The sequence below is a fragment of the Oncorhynchus masou genome, chromosome 2, assembly GCF_036934945.1.
Source record: "Oncorhynchus masou masou isolate Uvic2021 chromosome 2, UVic_Omas_1.1, whole genome shotgun sequence".
Lineage (NCBI taxonomy): Eukaryota > Metazoa > Chordata > Actinopteri > Salmoniformes > Salmonidae > Oncorhynchus > Oncorhynchus masou.
In genome coordinates, this window is record NC_088213.1 from 4,729,337 (window position 1) to 4,752,595 (window position 23,259).

General features: G+C 47.4%; 1 protein-coding gene across 1 annotated transcript; it reads right to left on the minus strand.

Moving 5' to 3' along the window:
- Nucleotides 1–228: 228 nt before the first annotated feature.
- Nucleotides 229–21,040, minus strand: LOC135554503 (uncharacterized). The gene is made up of 5 exons (XM_064986843.1): nucleotides 20,002–21,040; nucleotides 14,992–15,067; nucleotides 11,212–11,290; nucleotides 5,744–5,903; nucleotides 229–3,582 (listed from the first exon to the last, which is right to left on the minus strand). Exons 1-5 carry the CDS (start codon nucleotides 20,674–20,676, stop codon nucleotides 3,067–3,069), a joined length of 1,506 nt encoding a protein of 501 aa, XP_064842915.1. The 5' UTR covers nucleotides 20,677–21,040; the 3' UTR covers nucleotides 229–3,066.
- Between the last annotated feature and the right edge of the window lie 2,219 nt (nucleotides 21,041–23,259).

The following is a 23,259-nucleotide window of genomic DNA, read 5'->3' on the forward strand; positions in this document are numbered from 1 at the left end:
CCTCAGGCCAGATAAGTCCAACTTCCTCAGGTCAGATAAATCCAACTTCCTCAGGTCAGATAAGTCCAACTTCCACAGGCCAGATAAGTCCAACTTCCACAGGCCAGATAAGTCCAACTTCCACAGGCCAGATAAGTCCAACACAACTTCTTCAGGCCAGATAAGTCCAACTTCCACAGTCCAGATAAGTCCAACTTCCTCAGGCCAGATAGGTCCAACTTCCACAGGCCAGATAAGTCCAACTTCCACAGGCCAGATAAGTCCAACTTCCACAGGCCAGATAAGTCCAACTTCCACAGGCCAGATAAGTCCAACTTCCTCAGGTCAGATAAGTCCAACTTCCACAGGCCAGATAAGTCCAACTTCCATAAGTCCAACTTCCTCAGGCCAGATAAGTCCAACTTCCTCAGGCCAGATAAGTCCAACTTCCTCAGGTCAGATAAGTCCAACTTCCTCAGTCCAGATAAGTCCAACTTCCTCAGGTCAGATAAGTCCAACTTCCTCAGGCCAGATAAGTCCAACTTCCTCAGTCCAGATAAGTCCAACTCAACTTCCTCAGTCCAGATAAGTCCAACTCAACTTCCTCAGTCCAGATAAGTCCAACTCAACTCCCTCAGGCCAGATAAGTCCAACTCAACTCCCTCAGGCCAGATAAGTCCAACTCAACTCCCTCAGGCCAGATAAGTCCAACTCAACTCCCTCAGGCCAGATAAGTCCAACTCAACTCCCTCAGGCCAGATAAGTCCAACTCAACTGCACCAAATGAAAGTGATGGGCAAGGCTACTGCATGTAGGATACTGATGGAGACGTGTTTCTGTCCTTTTACCCAAGACCCCTTCTGTTTTACAGCTCTCTCTCTCTGTCTGTCCTCAAGATAACAAACAAAACCAAGGTTAGTCCTCTCCTCCATGTCTCTGTGTCTTACTGCAGGTCTATAATATGTCTCCTCTCCTCCCTGTCTTACTGCAGGTCTATAATATGTCTCCTCTCCTCCATGTCTCTGTGTCTTACTGCAGGTCTATAATATGTCTCCTCTCCTCCCTGTCTTACTGCAGGTCTATAATATGTCTCCTCTCCTCCCTGTCTCTGTGTCTTACTGCAGGTCTATAATATGTCTCCTCTCCTCCCTGTCTTACTGCAGGTCTATAATATGTCTCCTCTCCTCCATGTCTCTGTGTCTTACTACAGGTCTATAATATGTCTCCTCTCCTCCCTGTCTTACTGCAGGTCTATAATATGTCTCCTCTCCTCCCTGTCTTACTGCAGGTCTATAATATGTCTCCTCTCCTCCCTGTCTCTGTGTCTTACTGCAGGTCTATAATATGTCTCCTCTCCTCCATGTCTCAGTGTCTTACTGCAGGTCTATAATATGTCTCCTCTCCTCCCTGTCTCTGTGTCTTACTGCAGGTCTATAATATGTCTCCTCTCCTCCCTATCTTACTGCAGATCTATAATATGTCTCCTCTCCTCCATGTCTCTGTGTCTTACTGCAGGTCTATAATATGTCTCCTCTCCTCCATGTCTCAGTGTCTTACTGCAGGTCTATAATATGTCTCCTCTCCTCCCTGTCTTACTGCAGGTCTATAATATGTCTCCTCTCCTCCCTGTCTCTGTGTCTTACTGCAGGTCTATAATATGTCTCCTCTCCTCCATGTCTCTGTGTCTTACTGCAGGTCTATATTATGTCTCCTCTCCTCCCTGTCTTACTGCAGGTCTATAATATGTCTCCTCTCCTCCATGTCTCTGTGTCTTACTGCAGGTCTAATATGTCTCCTCTCCTCCATGTCTCTGTGTCTTACTGCAGGTCTATAATATGTCTCCTATCCTCCATGTCTCTGTGTCTTACTGCAGGTCTAATATGTCTCCTCTCCTCCATGTCTCTGTGTCTTACTGCAGGTCTATAATATGTCTCCTCTCCTCCATGTCTCTGTGTCTTACTGCAGGTCTATAATATGTCTCCTCCATGTCTCTGTGTCTTACTGCAGGTCTATAATATGTCTCCTCTCCTCCCTGTCTCTGTGTCTTACTGCAGGTCTATAATATGTCTCCTCTCCTCCATGTCTCTGTGTCTTACTGCAGGTCTATAATATGTCTCCTCTCCTCCATGTCTCAGTGTCTTACTGCAGGTCTATAATATGTCTCCTCTATGTCTCTGTGTCTTACTGCAGGTCTATAATATGTCTCTGTGTCTTACTGCAGGTCTATAATATGTCTCCTCTCCTCCATGTCTCTGTGTCTTACTGCAGGTCTGTAATATGTCTCCTCTCCTCCATGTCTCTGTGTCTTACTGCAGGTCTATAATATGTCTCTGTGTCTTACTGCAGGTCTATAATATGTCTCCTCTCCTCCATGTCTCTGTGTCTTACTGCAGGTCTATAATATGTCTCCTCTCCTCCATGTCTCTGTGTCTTACTGCAGGTCTACAATATGTCTCCTCCATGTCTCTGTGTCTTACTACAGGTCTATAATATGTCTCCTCTCCTCCCTGTCTTACTGCAGGTCTATAATATGTCTCCTCTCCTCCATGTCTCTGTGTCTTACTGCAGGTCTATAATATGTCTCCTCTCCTCCATGTCTCTGTGTCTTACTGCAGGTCTATAATATGTCTCCTCTCCTCCATGTCTTACTGCAGGTCTATAATATGTCTCCTCTCCTCCCTGTCTTACTGCAGGTCTATAATATGTCTCCTCTCCTCCATGTCTCTGTGTCTTACTGCAGGTCTATAATATGTCTCCTCTCCTCCATGTCTCTGTGTCTTACTGCAGGTCTATAATATGTCTCCTCTCCTCCCTGTCTTACTGCAGGTCTATAATATGTCTCCTCTCCTCCATGTCTCTGTGTCTTACTGTAGATAAAGAAACCGTAGTTGGATCACATGATGGATCACCTGATGGATCACATGACACACAGCTCTTAAAGAGACAGCGTCCCGCTCAGACACCGACCAATGCCCCCTGCTGTATTGGAGAGCCTGTTGTGGAAAGATACAGCTCTGTCTCTCCCGGGTCAACTCTGTGCCCAGATCAGTCCTTATCTCCTCCATGGACCATGTCTGAGTCTAGCTGTTACGAACGGCTGCTCTCCCCACCACCTCCCGGACTATGGCCTCCCATGTTTCTGGGTGAGATGATGCTCTGCTTGGACTGGAGCAGCCTCTCCAGGCAGGGCGAGCTGATCTTCCCCAACGGAGGTCCTCGTCGGTGGGCTCGGGGTCTGACTCTGTAATGGTGGGTCTGGAGGTGGGGGTCCACAGTGCTCCCCTGGGGGTCAGTGCTGGAGGAGACCGCGTCGTCTTGGGTCTGTTCCTGGTCGTTGGCTGGACGGTTGGATCCCAGGGAGCAGGCGAGGGAGGGCCTGACCAGGCCCGGTGGCTCTTGCTGGGCTGTCTCTGTCTCTGTCTCTGTGTTGGAGGAGCAGATGGGGGCGGTGTGGAGACGTTTGAGATGAGTGGCAGAGGAGTAGGGGAAGGAGCCGGGCAGGGGTCCGTCGGAGGCTAGCAGGGCTGGGTGGTGGGCACCCTCTGGGGGGGAGACGACGGGAGGATAGGCTGGAGGTGGTGGCTGGGCTGGGGCCTGGTACTGCTGTGGAGAGTCACAACAGAATAGGTTCGGTTTGTATCCCTTTGTCCACCATGAAGAACTGACTACAAAGAAGAGTAGAATATCCTTCTTCCCTCAGAGACATTATGTCATCCTGACTGAGTAGAATTCTGCCTTCTGCTTTCTAATGAGATTCTAGACTCCAGATTATTATCTCGTGATGACATCATAACTTCAATTGTCTAACATCTTCCGAGGGGGAGAGGACAGAACACAGTCGGTCTGACACAAGAGAGGAAAATTAGGAACCTTGTTTTTCCTCCTCTCCTACTTCTTAACCTCCTCCTTCTCCCTTCCCTCTACTCCTCCTCCTTCTACTCCTTCTCCCTTCTCTCCTCCTCCCTTCTCTCCTCCTCCTTCTACTCCTCCTGCCTTCTCTCCTCCTCCCTTCTCTCCTACTCCCTCTACTCCTCCTCCCTTCTCTCCTCCTCCTTCTACTCCTCCGTCCTCTCCTCATCCCTTCCCCTCTCCTCCCTCTACTCCTCCTCCCTTCTCTCCTACTCCCTCTACTCCTCCTTCCTTCTCTCCTCCTCCCTCTACTCCTCCTCCCTTCTCTCCTCCTCCCTTCTCTCCTCCTCCCTTCTCTCCTACTCCCTCTACTCCTCCTTCCTTCCCCTCTCCTCCCTCTACTCCTCCTCCCTTCTCTTCTCCTCCCTTCTCTCCTACTCCCTCTACTCCTCCTCCCTTCTCCCTTCTCTCCTCCTCCCTTCTCTCCTACTCCCTCTACTCCTCCTCCCTTCTCTCCTACTCCCTCTACTCCTCCTCCCTTCCCCCTCATCCTCCCTTCTCTCTGCCTCCCTTCTCTCCTACTCCCTCTACTCCTCCTCCCTTCTCTCCTACTCCCTCTACTCCTCCTCCCTTCCCCCTCATCCTCCCTTCTCTCCTCCTCCCTTCTCTCCTACTCCCTCTACTCCTCCTCCCTTCTCTCCTACTCCCTCTACTCCTCCTCCCTTCCCCCTCATCCTCCCTTCTCTCCTCCTCCCTTCTCTCCTACTCCCTCTACTCCTCCTCTTCCAGACCTCTACCTGTCCTCTAATACATTACTCTGTTGTTCTCAGTCCATTGTCTTATGTAAAATGACACCTCTATAATTCCTCTCCTGAAGAGATAGATTATAAACCCTGCTCTGTTCTCTTCCTGCTATTCTCAGGATAATGGCTATGATGGGCTCCTCTCCTCCCTCCCTCCCTCCCTCCCTCCCTCCCTCCCTCCCTCCCTCCCTCCCTTCCTCCCTCCCTTAACTCCTACCTGTAGGGTTGCATTCCAAACTGCACTGAAAGTGTCTGCTCTCCTATCTTCCTACTAGCAGAGCTACCACATACAATGTAGCAGTGTTCTGGACATGCATTCTAAATGGAATGGTAGTGTTGGAACAGAACCAGTATCTCATCTATAATGTAGCAGTGTTCTGGACATGCATTCTAAATGGAATGGTAGTGTTGGAACAGAACCAGTATCTCATCTATGATGTAGCAGTGTTCTGGACATGCATTCTAAATGGAATGGTAGTGTTGGGACAGAACCAGTATCTCATCTATGATGTAGCAGTGTTCTGGACATGCATTCTAAATGGAATGGTAGTGTTGGAACAGAACCAGTATCTCATCTATGATGTAGCAGTGTTCTGGACATGCATTCTAAATGGAATGGTAGTGTTGGGACAGAACCAGTATCTCATCTATGATGTAGCAGTGTTCTGAACATGCATTCTAAATGGAATGGTAGTGTTGGAACAGAACCAGTATCTCATCTATGATGTAGCAGTGTTCTGGACATGCATTCTAAATGGAATGGTAGTGTTGGAACAGAACCAGTATCTCATCTATGATGTAGCAGTGTTCTGGACATGCATTCTAAATGGAATGGTAGTGTTGGGACAGAACCAGTATCTCATCCATGATGTAGCAGTGTTCTGGACATGCATTCTAAATGGAATGGTAGTGTGGAACAGAACCAGTATCTCATCTATGATGTAACAGTGTTCTGGACATGCATTCTAAATGGAATGGTAGTGTTGGGACAGAACCAGTATCTCATCTATGATGTAGCAGTGTTCTGGACATGCATTCTACCATTCTAAGTGTTATGCTGGTGTCAATATTGGAACAGTCTTTCATCAAACCTCACTGTTAAAGACCGTTACCTTGTGTCTCTTAGCTGGAGTGTGGTGCTCTTCCTGGCTGTCATTGTGCTGGTCAGGGTCTGTGTCTGGGTCTGGGTCTGGGTCTGGGCGGGCTCTGACTTGAGGAAACCAGCTATGGAGCATCGTTTCCATCTTCAGGATCACACTAACGTAGCGCTCACTACAAACAGAACACAGAACATACCAAGATTTAGAACACAGAAAAGAAAATAGAACACAGAACAGAGAAAATAACTGAGTTTAGAACACAGAACACATAATATAACAGGGTTTAGATCACAGAACAGATAATAAATAGAACAGGGTTTAGAACACAGAACACATAATATAACAGGGTTTAGATCACAGAACAGATAATAAATAGAACAGGGTTTAGAACACAGAACACATAATAGAACAGGGTTTAGAACACAGAACACATACTAGAACAGGGTTTAGAACACAGAACAGATAATAAATAGAACAGGGTTTAGAACACAGAACAGATAATAAATAGAACAGGGTTTAGAACACAGAACACATACTAGAACAGGGTTTAGAACACAGAACAGATAATAAATAGAACAGGGTTTAGAACACAGAACACATAATAGAACAGGGTTTAGAACACAGAACAGATAATAAATAGAACAGGGTTTAGAACACAGAACACATAATAGAACAGGGTTTAGAACACAGAACAGATAATAAATAGAACAGGGTTTAGAACACATAACACATAATAGAACAGGGTTTAGAACACATAATAAATAGAACAGGGTTTAGAACACAGAACAGATAATAAATAGAACAGGGTTTAGAACACAGAACACATAATAGAACAGGGTTTAGAACACAGAACACATAATAAATATAACAGGGTTTATAACACATAATAGAACAGGGTTTAGAACACAGAACACATAATAAATAGAACAGGGTTTAGAACACAGAACAGATAATAAATAAAACAGGGTTTAGAACACAGAACACATAATAGAACAGGGTTTAGAACACAGAACACATAATAAATATCACAGGGTTTAGAACACAGAACACATAATAGAACAGGGTTTAGAACACAGAACAGATAATAAATAGAACAGGGTTTAGAACACAGAACAGATAATAAATAGAACAGGGTTTAGAACATAGAACACATAATAGAACAAGGTTTAGAACACAGAACACAAAATAGAACAGGGTTTAGAACACAGAACACATAATAGAACAGGGTTTAGAACACAGAACACATAATAGAACAGGGTTTAGAACACAGAACACATAATAGAACAGGGTTTAGAACACAGAACAGATAATAAATAGAACAGGGTTTAGAACACAGAACAGATAATAAATAGAACAGGGTTTAGAACACAGAACACATAATAGAACAGGGTTTAGAACACAGAACATATAACAGAAATGGGTTTTACATAATAGAACAGGGTTCTAGTACACTACTATAGACCAGAGCCCTATTCCCTATATAGTGGTACTACTATAGACCAGAGTCCTATTCCCTATATAGTGCTCTACTTTAGACCAGAGCCCTATTCCCTATATAGTACACTACTATAGACCAGAGCCTTATATAGTGGTACTACTATAGACCAGAGCCCTATTCCCTATATAGTGCTCTACTTTAGACCAGAGCCCTATTCCCTATATAGTACACTACTATAGACCAGAGCCATATTCCCTATATAGTGATACTACTATAGAACAGAGCCCTATTCCCTATATAGGGTACTACTTTAGACCAGAGCCCTATTCCCTATATAGTGCACTACTATAGACCAGAGCCCTATTCCCTATATAGGGCACTACTTTCGACCAGAGCCCTATTCCCTATATAGGGCACAACTTTAGACCAGAGCCCTATTCCCTATATAGTACACTACTATAGACCAGAGCCCTATTCCCTATATAGTGTACTACTTTAGACCAGAGCCCTATTCCCTATATAGGGCACTACTTTAGACCAGAGCCCTATTCCCTATATAGTGCACTACTTTAGACCAGAGCCCTATTCCCTATATAGGGCACTACTTTTGACCAGAGCCCTATTCTCTATATAGGGCACTACTTTTGTCCAGGGTGCCATTTGGGAGGCAAACGGAGAGTTGGTGATGACATATAGTGAATAAACGTGCCACAGGTTCAGCATGTTGTCATGTCTGTGTCCGTTCCAAACCTCCACTGATCTCGTCTGTACATTCTGCCTCTGACCTGGGCATGTTTACCTCTACAGGAGAAATGTGACGTGATGCTGTGTGCTGCCTGCTTGTTGCTTGCTTGCTGCCTGCTTGTTGCCTGCATGCTGCCTGCTTGCTGTCTGCTTGCTGCCTGCTTGTTGCCTGCTTGTTGCCTGCTTGTTGCCTGCATGCTGCCTGCTTGCTGTCTGCTTGTTATCTGCTTGTTGCCTGCTTGCTGCCTGCTTGTTGCCTGCTTGCTGCCTGCTTGTTGCCTGCTTGCTGTCTGCTTGCTGTCTGCTTGTTGCCTGCTTGCTGCCTGCTTGCTGTCTGCTTGCTGCCTGCTTGTTGCCTGCTTGCTGCCTGCTTGCTGCCTGCTTGTTGCCTGCTTGCTGTCTGCTTGCTGTCTGCTTGCTGCCTGCTTGTTCCCTGCTTGTTGCCTGCTTGTTGCCTGCTTGCTGCCTACTTGTTGCCTGCTTGTTCCCTGCTTGTTGCCTGCTTGCTGCCTGCTTGCTGTCTGCTTGAGTGTCTGAGCAGTCAGTCACACACGCTGCATGATCCTGTCCACACGTGGCTGCGTGTGAGGGAGGGAGGGAGGGAGGGAGGGAGGGAGGGAGGGAGGGAGGGAGGGAGGGAGGGAGGGAGGGAGGGAGGGAGGAGGGAAGGACGGAGGGAGGGAGCGAGCGAGCGAGGGAGGGAGCGAGGGAGGGAGGGAGGGAGCGAGGGAGCGAGGGAAGGAGGGAGCGAGGGAAGGAGCGAGGGAGGGAGGGAGGGAGGGAGGGAGCGAGGGAGGGAGCGAGGGAGGAAGGGAGCGAGGGAGAAAGGGAGCGAGGGAGGGAGCGAGGGAGGGAGGGCCCTGTTCCTTCCATTCACCACTATAAATAGTCAGTAAGCCCCGAGGCCGTTCGACTGCCTATCTATCGCCCCTTAGTGGCCTCCCTCAGTGTGTGTGTGTGTGTGTGTGTGTGCTCTGCTGCTTTAAGCAGCCAGTGGGATTTAACACTGTTACACCCCCTCCCCCCTCTCTATCTCTTTCGTCTTGCCTATTCATCCTTCTCCTCCTCCTCCTCTCATCTGCCTCCCCTTCCCTCCTCCTCCTCCTCTCCTCATCCTCCTCCCCTTCCCTCCTCCTCCTCTCATCTGCCTCCCCTTCCCTCCTCCTCATCCTCTCTGTAGTGGGTTCAGATTATTCTGGGTTCCATAATGAGAAGTCACCTGCTGTGAGCTGCTCTACATGTGGTCTGATTCCTCCTCACACACATACAGATTACACCCCTACCCACATAACAGTGGGCTAAAGTCCGGTTATCATACAGATTACACCCCTACCCACATAACAGTGGGCTAAAGTCCCGTTATCATACAGATTACACCCCTACCCACATAACAGTGGGCTAAAGTCCGGTTATCATATAGATTACACCCCTACCCACATAACAGTGAGCTAAAGTCCCGTTATCATATAGCTTACACCCCTACCCACATAACAGTGAGCTAAAGTCCCGTTATCATACAGATTACACCCCTACCCACATAACAGTGAGCTAAAGTCCCGTTATCATATAGATTACACCCCTACCCACATAACAGTGAGCTAAAGTCCCGTTATCATATAGATTACACCCCTACCCACATAACAGTGGGCTAAAGTCCCGTTATCATATAGATTACACCCCTACCCACATAACAGTGGGCTAAAGTCCCGTTATCATATAGATTACACCCCTACCCACATAACAGTGAGCTAAAGTCCGGTTATCATACAGATTACACCCCTACCCACATAACAGTGGGCTAAAGTCCCGTTATCATATAGATTACACCCCTACCCACATAACAGTGGGCTAAAGTCCGGTTATCATACAGATTACACCCCTACCCACATACAGGAACTACTGTAGGGAGAGGAGAGGAGAACAGACAGGAACTACTGTAGAGAGAGGAGAGGAGAACAGACAGGAACTACTGTAGAGAGAGGAGAGGAGAACAGACAGGAACTACTGTAGGGAGAGGAGAGGAGAACAGACAGGAACTACTGTAGGGAGAGGAGAACAGACAGGAACTACTGTAGGGAGGGAGAGGAGAACAGACAGGAACTACTGTAGGGAGGGAGAGGAGAACAGACAGGAACTACTGTAGGGAGGGAGAGGAGAACAGACAGGAACTACTGTAGGGAGAGGAGAACAGACAGGAACTGCTGTAGAGAGAGGAGAACAGACATTAACTACTGTAGGGAGGGAGAGGAGAACAGACAGGAACTACTGTAGAGAGAGGAGAGGAGAACAGACAGGAACTACTGTAGGGAGAGGAGAACAGACAGGAACTACTGTAGGGAGAGGGAGGAGAACAGACAGGAACTACTGTAGGGAGAGGAGAACAGACAGGAACTACTGTAGGGAGAGGAGAGGAGAACAGACAGGAACTACTGTAGGGAGAGGAGAACAGACAGGAACTACTGTAGGGAGAGGAGAGGAGAACAGACAGGAACTACTGCAGGGAGAGGAGAACAGACATTAACTACTGCAGGGAGAGGAGAACAGACAGGAACTACTGCAGGGAGTGGAGAACAGACAGGAACTACTGCAGGGAGAGGAGAACAGACAGGAACTACTGCAGGGAGAGGAGAACAGACATTAACTACTGCAGGGAGAGGAGAACAGACAGGAACTACTGCAGGGAGAGGAGAACAGACAGGAACTACTGTAGGGAGAGGAGAACAGACAGGAACTACTGCAGGGAGAGGAGAACAGACAGGAACTACTGTAGGGAGAGGAGAGGAGAACAGACAGGAACTACTGCAGGGAGAGGAGAACAGACAGGAACTACTGCAGGGAGAGGAGAACAGACAGGAACTACTGCAGGGAGAGGAGAACAGACAGGAACTACTGTAGGGAGAGGAGAACAGACAGGAACTACTGTAGGGAGAGGAGAGGAGAACAGACAGGAACTACTGTAGGGAGAGGAGAGGAGAACAGACAGGAACTACTGTAGGGAGAGGAGAGGAGAACAGACAGGAACTACTGTAGAGAGAGGAGAGGAGAACAGACAGGAACTACTGTAGGGAGAGGAGAGGAGAACAGACAGGAACTACTGTAGGGAGAGGAGAACAGACAGGAACTACTGTAGGGAAGGAGAGGAGAACAGACAGGAACTACTGCAGGGAGGGAGAGGAGAACAGACAGTAGAACAGAACTAATGGAGTCTGGCTGTAAACTCCGGGCTCTAGTTGTTGTTCCATGTGGTGTGGTGAGAGTTGGGGACAGAGACGGAGAGAGGAGGAGAGGGGATATTTACCCCATGTTTGGGTTCTGGAGGACTCCCATTATTCTCTGGATCCGGTCCATAGCAACGCTCTCCTGGAAACGGCTAAGACCTGGAAGACAGACGGACAGACAGGGAAAAGTTATCATGAGCAAGGCCACAAGAGAGAGAATATGAGTTTGAAAGAACTGCTGGTTTTGTCAGTTACCTATTTAGAAGTAAAGCTGTAAGGAAAAGAGACAGACAGTGAGTCTGTTCCAACTCCGTTCTTAAAGAACTGCTCGTTTGCTAAGCTACCTATTTAAAATGTCAGTCCTTGGTTCAAAAAAGAGGTTGAGAAACGCTGGTGTCACTCTGACTCCGCCTCCTCAACTGATCCACTAAACCACTGGCACTCTGACTCCGCCTCCTCATCTGATGCACTAAACCCCTGGCACTCTGACTCCGCCTCCTCATCTGATCCACTAAACCCCTGGCACTCTGACTCTGCCTCCTCATCTGATCCACTAAACCCCTGGCACTCTGACTCCGCCTCCTCATCTGATGAACTAAACCCCTGGCACTCTGACTCCGCCTCCTCATCTGATCCACTAATCCCCTGGCACTCTGAATCCGCCTCCTCATCTGATCCACTAAACCCCTGGCACTCTGACTCCGCCTCCTCATCTGATCCACTAAACCCCTGGCACTCTGACTCCGCCTCCTCATCTGATTCACTAAACGCCTGGCACTCTGACTCCGCCTCCTCGTCTGATCGACTAAACCCCTGGCACTCTGACTCCGCCTCCTCATCTGATTCACTAAACGCCTGGCACTCTGACTCCGCCTCCTCGTCTGATCGACTAAACCCCTGGCACTCTGTCCACTCCTCCTCATCTGATCGACTAAATCCCTGGCACTCTGACTCCGCCTCCTCATCTGATCCACTAAATCCCTGGCACTCTGACTCCGCCTCCTCATCTGATCCACTAATTCCCTGGCACTCTGTAGCTCTACATTATCTACCTAACCTGGCCCACACAGCACTACAACAGGCTCTACAATATCTACCTAACCTGGCCCACACAGCACTACAACAGGCTCTACAATATCTACCTAACCTGGCCCACACAGCACAACAGGCTCTACAATATCTAACTAACCTGGCCCACACAGCACTACAACAGGCTCTACAATATCTACCTAACCTGGCCCACACAGCACTACAACAGGCTCTACAATATCTACCTAACCTGGCCCACACAGCACTACAACAGGCTCTACAATATCTACCTAACCTGGCCCACACAGCGCTACAACAGGCTCTACCATATCTACCTAACCTGGCCCACACAGCACTACAACAGGCTCTACAATATCTACCTAACCTGGCCCACACAGCACTACAACAGGCTCTACAATATCTACCTAACCTGGCCCACACAGCACTACAACAGGCTCTACAATATCTACCTAACCTGGTCCACACAGCACTACAACAGGCTCTACAATATCTACCTAACCTGGCCCACACAGCACTACAACAGGCTCTACAATATCTACCTAACCTGGCCCACACAGCACTACAACAGGATCTACAATATCTACCTAACCTGGCCCACACAGCACTACAACAGGCTCTACAATATCTACCTAACCTGGCCTAACCTGGTGTTGTAATGATGTGCAAATAGTTAAAGTACACAAGGGAAAATAAATAAGCATAAATATGGTTGTATTTACAATGGTGTTTGTTCTTCACTGGTTGACCTTTTCTTGTGGCAACAGGTCACAAATCTTGCTGCTCTGATGGCACACTGTGGAATTTCACCCAGTAGATATGGGAGTTTTTCAAAATTGGATTTGTTTTCGAATTCTTTGTGGATCTGTGTAATCTGAGGGAAATATGTCTCTCTAATATGGTCATACATTGGGCAGGAGGTTAGGAAGTGCAGCTCAGTTTCCACCTCATTTTGTGGGCAGTGAGCACATAGCCTGTCTTCTCTTGAGAGCCAGGTCTGCCTACGGCGGCCTTTCTCAATAGCAAGGCTATGCTCACTGAGTCTGTACATAGTCAAAGCTATCCTTAATTTTGGGTCAGTCACAGTGGACAGGTATTTTGCCACTGTGTACTCTCCTTTTAGGGGCAAATAGCATTCTAGTTTGCTCTGTTTTTTTGTTAATCCTTTCCAATATGTCAAGTAATTATATTTTTGTTTTCTCATGATTTGGTTGGGTCTAATTGTGCTGCTGTCCAGGGGCTCTGTGGGGTGGTTTGTGTTTGTGAAGAGAGCTCCAGGACCAGCTTGCTTAGGGGACTCTTCTCCAGGTTCATCTCTCTGTAGGTGATGGCTTTGTTATGGAAGGTTTGGGAATCGTGTCCTTTTAGGTGGTTGTAGAATTTAATGGTTATTTTCTGGATTTTGATAATTAGTGGGTATCGGCCTAATTCTGCTCTGCATGTATTATTTGGTGTTTTACGTTGTACACTGAGGATGTTTTTGCAGAATTCTGCAGTGTCTCAATTTGGAGTTTCTCCCATTTTGTGAATTATTGGTTGGTGAGCGGACCCCAGATCTCACAACCGTAACGGGCAATGGGTTCTATGACTGATTCAAGTATTTTTAGCCAGATCCTAATTGGTATGTTGAATGTTATGTTCCTTTTGATGGCATAGAATGCCCTTCTTGCCTTGTCTCTCAGATCGTTCACAGCTTTGTGGAAGTTACCTGTGGCGCTGATGTTTAGGCCAAGGTATGTATAGTTTTTTGTGTGCTCTAGGGCAACGGTGTCTAGATGGAATTAGTATTTGTGGTCTTGGCGACTGGACCTTTTTTGGAACACCGTTATTGTGGTCTTACTGAGATTTACTGTCAGGGCCCATTATTATTTTGGTCTCTCTCTCTCTGTCTCTACCTCTCTCTGTCGCTATCTCTCTCTCTCTATGTCTCTATGTCTCTCTGTCGCTATCTCTCTCTCTCTCTCTCTCTATGTCTCTACCTCTCTCTGTCGCTATCTCTCTCTGTCTACCTCTGTCGCTATCTCTCTCTCTCTCTCTACCTCTCTGTCTCTCTCTGTCTCTCTCGCTCTACCTCTGTCTGTCTCTCTCACTCTACCTCTCTCTGTCTCTCTCTCAATTCAATTAAATTCATTTCAAGGGGCCTTATTGGCATGGGAAACATGTGTTAACATTGCCAAAGCAAATGAGGTAGATAATATGCAAAAGTGAAAAGTCTCTCTGAGGTTAAAAGGACTGGAGATCAGATCACTGTCTCTGTTCTGTGTTTTGATCCCTCCATCCTTATGATTCTATGTGTTTATGTCACGTTACCAAGTATGTAAAGTGGCTCTTAGCCTATAGTGAAAGAAACAACGTATGAATAACACACGAGGGAATGACAACAAGATGCTCCCCGTTCAGTCGATCTGCGTTAGCAGCCTAGTCAGCATGACTGATAAGCCTCCGCCTGTCTATAGTGGTGATCTGTAGTGACGCACACTCACACACACACACACACACACACACATACACACACACACACTCACACACACACGCACAAACGCACACACACACACACGCAAACACGCACACACGCACGCACGCACGCACACACGCACACACGCACAAATGCACGCACGCACACACACACACACACACACACACACACACACACACACACACACACACACACACACACACACACACACACACACACACACACACACACACACACACACACCATTCAGAAAAGCTCTCTGTGTGGGTGTAGGGTATAGTACGGGGAGGATTGCGGGGTTAAATGAGTTCTTGGAGAGATTAGACAACTCACTCACGTTCTGAGTACCTCCCAGAGTGCAGGCCTCTCAGGATGGAAGACAGGGGATGGAGGTAACGCTGGAGCTCCATACACTGAGGACAACACAGGGATCTTTTGGTTATCACTACGGCAACAGGAACAACACAATATTTACATATGACAGTTATTCAGAAAATAAGGTAATGGAATTAAACAACAACATACACAGTGATGGGTTAGCATTAGCAACTAGTATTCTCTTGTTATATAGCATGAATACTGGGGGATTAGCATTAGCAACTAGTATTCTCTTGTTATATAGCATGAATACTGGGGGATTAGCATTAGCAACTAGTATTCTCTTGTTATATAGCATGAATACTGGGGGATTAGCATTAGCAACTAGTATTCTCTTGTTATATAGCATGAATACTGGGGGATTAGCATTAGCAACTAGTATTCTCTTGTTATATAGCATGAATACTGGGGGGATTAGCATTAGCAACTAGTATTCTCTTGTTATATAGCATGAATACTGGGGGGATTAGCATCAGCAACTAGTATTCTCTTGCTATATAGCATGAATACTGGGGGATTAGCATTAGCAACTAGTATTCTCTTGCTATATAACATGAATACTGGGGGATTAGCATTAGCAACTAGTATTCTCTAGCTATATAGCATGAATACTGGACGGTTAGCAACTAGTATTCTCTAGCTATATAACATGAATACTGGGGGGTTAGCATTAGCAACTAGTATTCTCTAGCTATATAGTACAGTACTATATAGTATAGTACAGTACTGTATCATTTCAATCATTTTAGTCAATAAGATTCTTGCTTCGTAAGCTTAACGTTCTGAACATTTGATAAGTGTAGTCCACTTGTCATTCCAATCTCCTTTGCATTAGCGTAGCCTCTTCTGTAGCCTGTCAACTATGTGTCTATCTATCCCTGTTCTCTCCTCTCTGCACAGACCATACAAACGCTCCACACCGCGTGGCCGCGGCCACCCTAATCTGGTGGTCCCAGCGCGCACGACCCACGTGGAGTTCCAGGTCTCCGGTAGCCTCTGGAACTGCCGATCTGCGGCCAACAAGGCAGAGTTCATCTCAGCCTATGCCTCCCTCCAGTCCCTCGACTTCTTGGCACTGACGGAAACATGGATCACCACAGACAACACTGCTACTCCTACTGCTCTCTCTTCGTCCGCCCACGTGTTCTCGCACACCCCGAGAGCTTCTGGTCAGCGGGGTGGTGGCACCGGGATCCTCATCTCTCCCAAGTGGTCATTCTCTCTTTCTCCCCTTACCCATCTGTCTATCGCCTCCTTTGAATTCCATGCTGTCACAGTTACCAGCCCTTTCAAGCTTAACATCCTTATCATTTATCGCCCTCCAGGTTCCCTCGGAGAGTTCATCAATGAGCTTGATGCCTTGATAAGCTCCTTTCCTGAGGACGGCTCACCTCTCACAGTCCTGGGCGACTTTAACCTCCCCACGTCTACCTTTGACTCATTCCTCTCTGCCTCCTTCTTTCCACTCCTCTCCTCTTTTGACCTCACCCTCTCACCTTCCCCCCCTACTGACAAGGCAGGCAATACGCTCGACCTCATCTTTACTAGATGCTGTTCTTCCACTAACCTCATTGCAAATCCCCTCCATGTCTCCGACCACTACCTTGTATCCTTTTCCCTCTCGCTCTCATCCAACACTTCCCACACTGCCCCTACTCGGATGGTATCGCGCCGTCCCAACCTTCGCTCTCTCTCCCCCGCTACTCTCTCCTCTTCCATCCTATCATCTCTTCCCTCTGCTCATACCTTCTCCAACCTATCTCCTGATTCTGCCTCCTCAACCCTCCTCTCTTCCCTTTCTGCATCCTTTGACTCTCTATGTCCCCTATCCTCCATGCCGGCTCGGTCCTCCCCTCCAGCTCCGTGGCTCGACGACTCATTGCGAGCTCACAGAACAGTGCTCCGGGCAGCCGAGCGGAAATGGAGGAAAACTCGCCCCTGCGGACCTGGCATCCTTTCACTCCCTCCTCTCTACATTTTCCTCCTCTGTCTCTGCTGCTAAAGCCACTTTCTTCCACTCTAAATTCCAAGCATCTGCCTCTAACCCTAGGAAGCTCTTTGCCACCTTCTCCTCCCTCCTGAATCCTCCTCCCCCTCCCCCTCCTCCCTCTCTGCAGATGACTTCGTCAACCATTTTGAAAAGAAGGTCGACGACATCCGATCCTCGTTTGCTAAGTCAAACGACACCGCTGGTTCTGCTCACACTGCCCTACCCTGTGCTCTGACCTCTTTCTCCCCTCTCTCTCCAGATGAAATCTCGCTTCTTGTGACGGCCGGCCGCCCAACAACCTGCCCGCTTGACCCTATCCCCTCCTCTCTTCTCCAGACCATTTCCGGAGACCTTCTCCCTTACCTCACCTCGCTCATCAACTCATCCCTGACCGCTGGCTACGTCCCTTCCGTCTTCAAGAGAGCGAGAGTTGCACCCCTTCTGAAAAAACCTACACTCGATCCCTCCGATGTCAACAACTACAGACCAGTATCCCTTCTTTCTTTTCTCTCCAAAACTCTTGAACGTGCCGTCCTTGGCCAGCTCTCCCGCTATCTCTCTCAGAATGACCTTCTTGATCCAAATCAGTCAGGTTTCAAGACTAGTCATTCAACTGAGACTGCTCTTCTCTGTATCACGGAGGCGCTCCGCACTGCTAAAGCTAACTCTCTCTCCTCTGCTCTCATCCTTCTAGACCTATCGGCTGCCTTCGACACTGTGAACCATCAGATCCTCCTCTCCACCCTCTCCGAGTTGGGCATCTCCGGCGCGGCCCACGCTTGGATTGCGTCCTACCTGACAGGTCGCTCCTACCAGGTGGCGTGGCGAGAATCTGTCTCCTCGCCACGCGCTCTCACCACTGGTGTCCCCCAGGGCTCTGTTCTAGGCCCTCTCCTATTCTCGCTATACACCAAGTCACTTGGCTCTGTCATAACCTCACATGGTCTCTCCTATCATTGCTATGCAGACGACACACAATTAATCTTCTCCTTTCCCCCTTCTGATGACCAGGTGGCGAATCGCATCTCTGCATGTCTGGCAGACATATCAGTGTGGATGACGGATCACCACCTCAAGCTGAACCTCGGCAAGACGGAGCTGCTCTTCCTCCCGGGGAAGGACTGCCCGTTCCATGATCTCGCCATCACGGTTGACAACTCCATTGTGTCCTCCTCCCAGAGCGCTAAGAACCTTGGCGTGATCCTGGACAACACCCTGTCGTTCTCAACTAACATCAAGGCGGTGGCCCGTTCCTGTAGGTTCATGCTCTACAACATCCATGAGTACGACCCTGCCTCACACAGGAAGCGGCGCAGGTCCTAATCCAGGCACTTGTCATCTCCCGTCTGGATTACTGCAACTCGCTGTTGGCTGGGCTCCCTGCCTGTGCCATTAAACCCCTACAACTCATCCAGAACGCCGCAGCCCGTCTGGTGTTCAACCTTCCCAAGTTCTCTCACGTCACCCCGCTCCTCCGCTCTCTCCACTGGCTTCCAGTTGAAGCTCGCATCCGCTACAAGACCATGGTGCTTGCCTACGGAGCTGTGAGGGGAACGGCACCGCAGTACCTCCAGGCTCTGATCAGGCCCTACACCCAAGCAAGGGCACTGCGTTCATCCACCTCTGGCCTGCTCGCCTCCCTACCACTGAGGAAGTTCAGTTCCCGCTCAGCCCAGTCAAAACTGTTCGCTGCTCTGGACCCCAATGGTGGAACAAACTCCCTCACGACGCCAGGACAGCGGAGTCAATCAGCACCTTCCGGAGACACCTGAAACCCCACCTCTTCAAGGAATACCTAGGATAGGATAAACCAATCCTTCTCACCCCCCCCCCCCTTAAATGATTTAGATGCACTATTGTAAAGTGGCTGTTCCACTGATGTCAGAAGGTGAATTCACCAATTTGTAAGTCGCTCTGGATAAGAGCGTCTGCTAAATTACTTAAATGTAAATGTAAATGTATATAACATGAATACTGGGGGATTAGCATTAGCAACTAGTATTCTCTAGCTATATAACATGAATACTGGGAGATTAGCATTAGCAACTACTATTCTCTTGCTATATAACATGAATACTGGGGGATTCGCATTAGCAACTAGTATTCTCTAGCTATATAACATGAATACTGGGGGATTAGCATTAGCAACTAGTATTCTCTAGCTATATAACATGAATACTGGGGGATTAGCATTAGCAACAAGTATTCTCTAGCTATATAATATGAATACTGGGGGGTTAGCATTAGCAACTAGTATTCTCTAGCTATATAACATGAATACTGGGGGATTAGCATTAGCAACTAGTATTCTCTAGCTATATAACATGAATACTGGGGGATTAGCATTAGCAACAAGTATTCTCTAGCTATATAACATGAATACTGGGGTATTAGCAACGAGTATTCTCTAGCTATATAACATGAATACCATGGGGTTAGCATTAGCATCTTCTAATTAAAACAACTAGCATTATATCCATATCTTCTGATTAAAACAACTAGCATTATTTAGCCATATCTTCTGATTAAAACAACTAGCATTATTTAGCCATATCTTCTGATTAAAACAACTAGCATTATTTAGCCATATCTTCTGATTAAAACAACTAGCATTATTTAGCCATATCTTATGATTACAACAACTAGCATTATAGCCATATCTTCCGATTAAAACAACTAGCATTATAGCCATATCTTCTAATTAAAACAACTAGCATTATTTAGCCATTCCTTCTTCTATAAATGACTCATTTTATTTCCATATATTCTACTTAAAGCTACACATTATCACCCTATTCCATTCATAGTGCTCTTTGTTTTGTTTTGAGCGCCCATAGTAGTGTACTAGTCCACTGTCCAGGGAATCAGCTGGCATTTGGGCTGTGTGACCCATGTCTTATAACGGGTCTTATAAGCCGGGCGACCCTCCAGAATGACATATAGGATGTATAGGATCTACTGTATGTGGTGACCTTTTACCTTCTGGGCAAACAGCTGATCCTTCTCAGGCTCCAGAGGTTCCGCTGTGTCTCTGTTCCTACAGCCTTGGTCTCCAGGATGCCGTCCATGGCTGTGTGCCCTCTTCCTGCCCTGCCCGGGCTTCCCAGTGCCACTGTGTCTACTGTTTCTATCCCAGGCTTGAGAGGGGGACGTCGGGCTCCATGACAGTCTCTGCTGCTGCTGCTGACCGTACCCAGTAGGACTACATCCCTGGGTCTCACTGGGGCAGCGGCCCCCTCCGTAGGTGGCTGGAGGAGGGGTGCCACCACAACTACAATCTCTGTCCCTGCTCAGTCGAGGGTCAGCATCGTCGGAATTATCACTGTCCCCGTCCCTACTGAGGCCAGAGTCCCCGAAATCTCCTGTGTCACTGCTCAGCCTATTGGGGTCCTCGTGGTTGGAATTCCTGCTTCGCCTCGAGATCCCGTCCTTAGAAGAACCACAGTCGGTGTTACTGGGAGAGTCCCTTAATGATGATGATGAGGGTGGAGGTAAGGAGGATGAAGGTGCCGTCCTGACTGCGTGTCCGTCGGGGCTCAGTCCCAAGCCGCTGTCGTTGTCATTATCCTCACTGTCACTGGCCAGGTAGTCTATTGAGTAATCAGAGTCCGACGCAGACATCCTCCAACGGATAGCAGGGCGACGGGCTCTCATCCACTAGAGAGCATCGCACACCTCCAACGGATAGCAGGACGACGGGCTCTCATCCACTAGAGAGCATCGCACACCTCCAACGGATAGCAGGGCTACGGGCTCTCATCCACTAGAGAGCATCGCACACCTCCAACGGATAGCAGGGCTACGGGCTCTCATCCACTAGAGAGCATCGCACACCTCCAACGGATAGCAGGGCGACGGGCTCTCATCCACTAGAGAGCATCGCACACCTCCAACGGATAGCAGGGCGACGGGCTCTCATCCACTAGAGAGCATCGCACACCTCCAACGGATAGCAGGGCGACGGGCTCTCATCCACTAGAGAGCATCGCACACCTCCAACGGATAGCAGGACGACGGGCTCTCATCCACTAGAGAGCATCGCACACCTCCAACACAATATACAGTACATTATCACGATAGCAGGGCTACGGGCTCTCATCCACTAGAGAGCATCGCACACCTCCAACGGATAGCAGGGCTACGGGCTCTCATCCACTAGAGAGCATCGCACACCTCCAACGGATAGCAGGGCGACGGGCTCTCATCCACTAGAGAGCATCGCACACCTCCAACGGATAGCAGGGCGACGGGCTCTCATCCACTAGAGAGCATCACACACCTCCAACGGATAGCAGGGCTACGGGCTCTCATCCACTAGAGAGCATCACACACCTCCAACAGATAGCAGGGCGACGGGCTCTCATCCACTAGAGAGCATCACACACCTGCAACACAATATACAGTACATTATCACACACCTGCAACACAATATACAGTACATTATCACACACCTGCAACATAATATACAGTACATTATCACACACCTGCAACACAATGTACAGTACATTATCACACACCTGCAACACAATGTACAGTACATTATCACACATAAAACAACTAGCATGATCATCTTCAGTCTAGTGTGTTCCTTTATTAGCTGATCTGAACATTTTACTAACATGTTTATACCAGGGGATTTTGCACTTCAACCTGTTCCAACTCGCGATCAAAAAGCCTGTGACGTGCCTGATAATCAATCGATGTGATTTTGTTTCATTGAATCTCTGTCTGTATATTTGGTTAATAGATCTCTGACAGGACAAGTGAAAGTGGTAGCTCATGTATTCGTTTGCTCGTCGATCACCGATCAGAAACATTCAGCATGCAATAATGTAGCCTAAATCAAGAGTATTATTGATCTATTGACTCGTAGTAGCCGTATATAGAGCCGAGGCTATTTTCCTATCTTCCCAACCCACTGAAACCCAAAATCCCGACTCCTGTCTCGCATGTTAATTCCTAACTTTATTATGTCATCTACAGGTTGCATTATCAAAGCATGTCTCGCTTAAGCAGGTCAAAATAGCCCTATAACATTTAACCCACGTCTCTGCGCTGTACGCATTTGCTTGGTGCCCATATGACAGCTTCGGGTATAGAATATGTGATCAACAAACAGTATGATAGTAACTGTCTGGTAGATGTAGATGTATGAATTGTTTGTTACATAGTTGGTCCCCGTTAAGATACGTTGATATTATTTTTTCTCTCTCTTCACGTTATCCTGTAGGCTTCTGTTTAATCATCAACTCGGTTTAGCCAAATAGGAGCTATTCTGTAACTCGTTAGAGGTTATCTAGCAAGTTTAGCAACTTTGGTCATTTGACTTGTGTTTGATTGCCATTACAAGGTTTGTATGATTCGATAACGGTATAGCAAACCCGGGGTGCGATCTGCGACATCCTTTAGGCCTACTGCTGAAATGTCTCTAATGTATTAAGGAACTTGTTAACGTTCGGGGAATTTATGAACGATATCATTTGGCAATCAAAGTTATTCAAACACTAAATATCAGTTTCACTTGCTGTGAAATATTGACATAGTGGCGCAGTCAAACTGGCAATGTGGCGCAGTAACAATCTCATTTTGGGAGAAACACCTGGCATAGTGACCATATCTTGGTTTTAAGCACTTCCGATTTTTTTTTTTGCGCTATTTCCCGGGTCTCTCTGGATAAATATAAATTATTCCCAGTATAGAAACTTGGTAGATTTTCGGAGAAATCTTAATCCCTAATTGTCAATGATGAATCTCAATTGAAAGTGCATTTTAGTCCAAGACTTAGGTTTCCTCTGGCTCTCGGAAAACCGGTCCTGTGAATCATATAGGAAACCTCCAGCTTCCACGTCTTTAACACGCGTTATGCCATTCAATTAAAGCAAAGGTTAGGTTAGGTACCAAATACACAAACTAGGCTGGTTATATGACTTTATGGGACACAAGCTTTCCAAATCATTACACAGGGCACTTTATTATATAATTAGAGCAGGTTATTAGGTAATATGTTTGCTGTTCTCCCTCTCTCTCTCTCTCTCTCTCTGTGTCTCTCTTTCTCTCTGTCTATCTCTCTCTCTTTCTCTCTCTCTCTCTCTCTCTCTCTGTCTCTCTCTCTCTGTCTCTGTCTCTGTCTCGTATCTCTCTCTCTCTCTCTCTCTCTGCGATAACAAAAACACACGCATGTCCTTCTAGAATTTGTTCCTACATTTCTCCTAAAACCTAAATTTCAGAGCCAGAAAC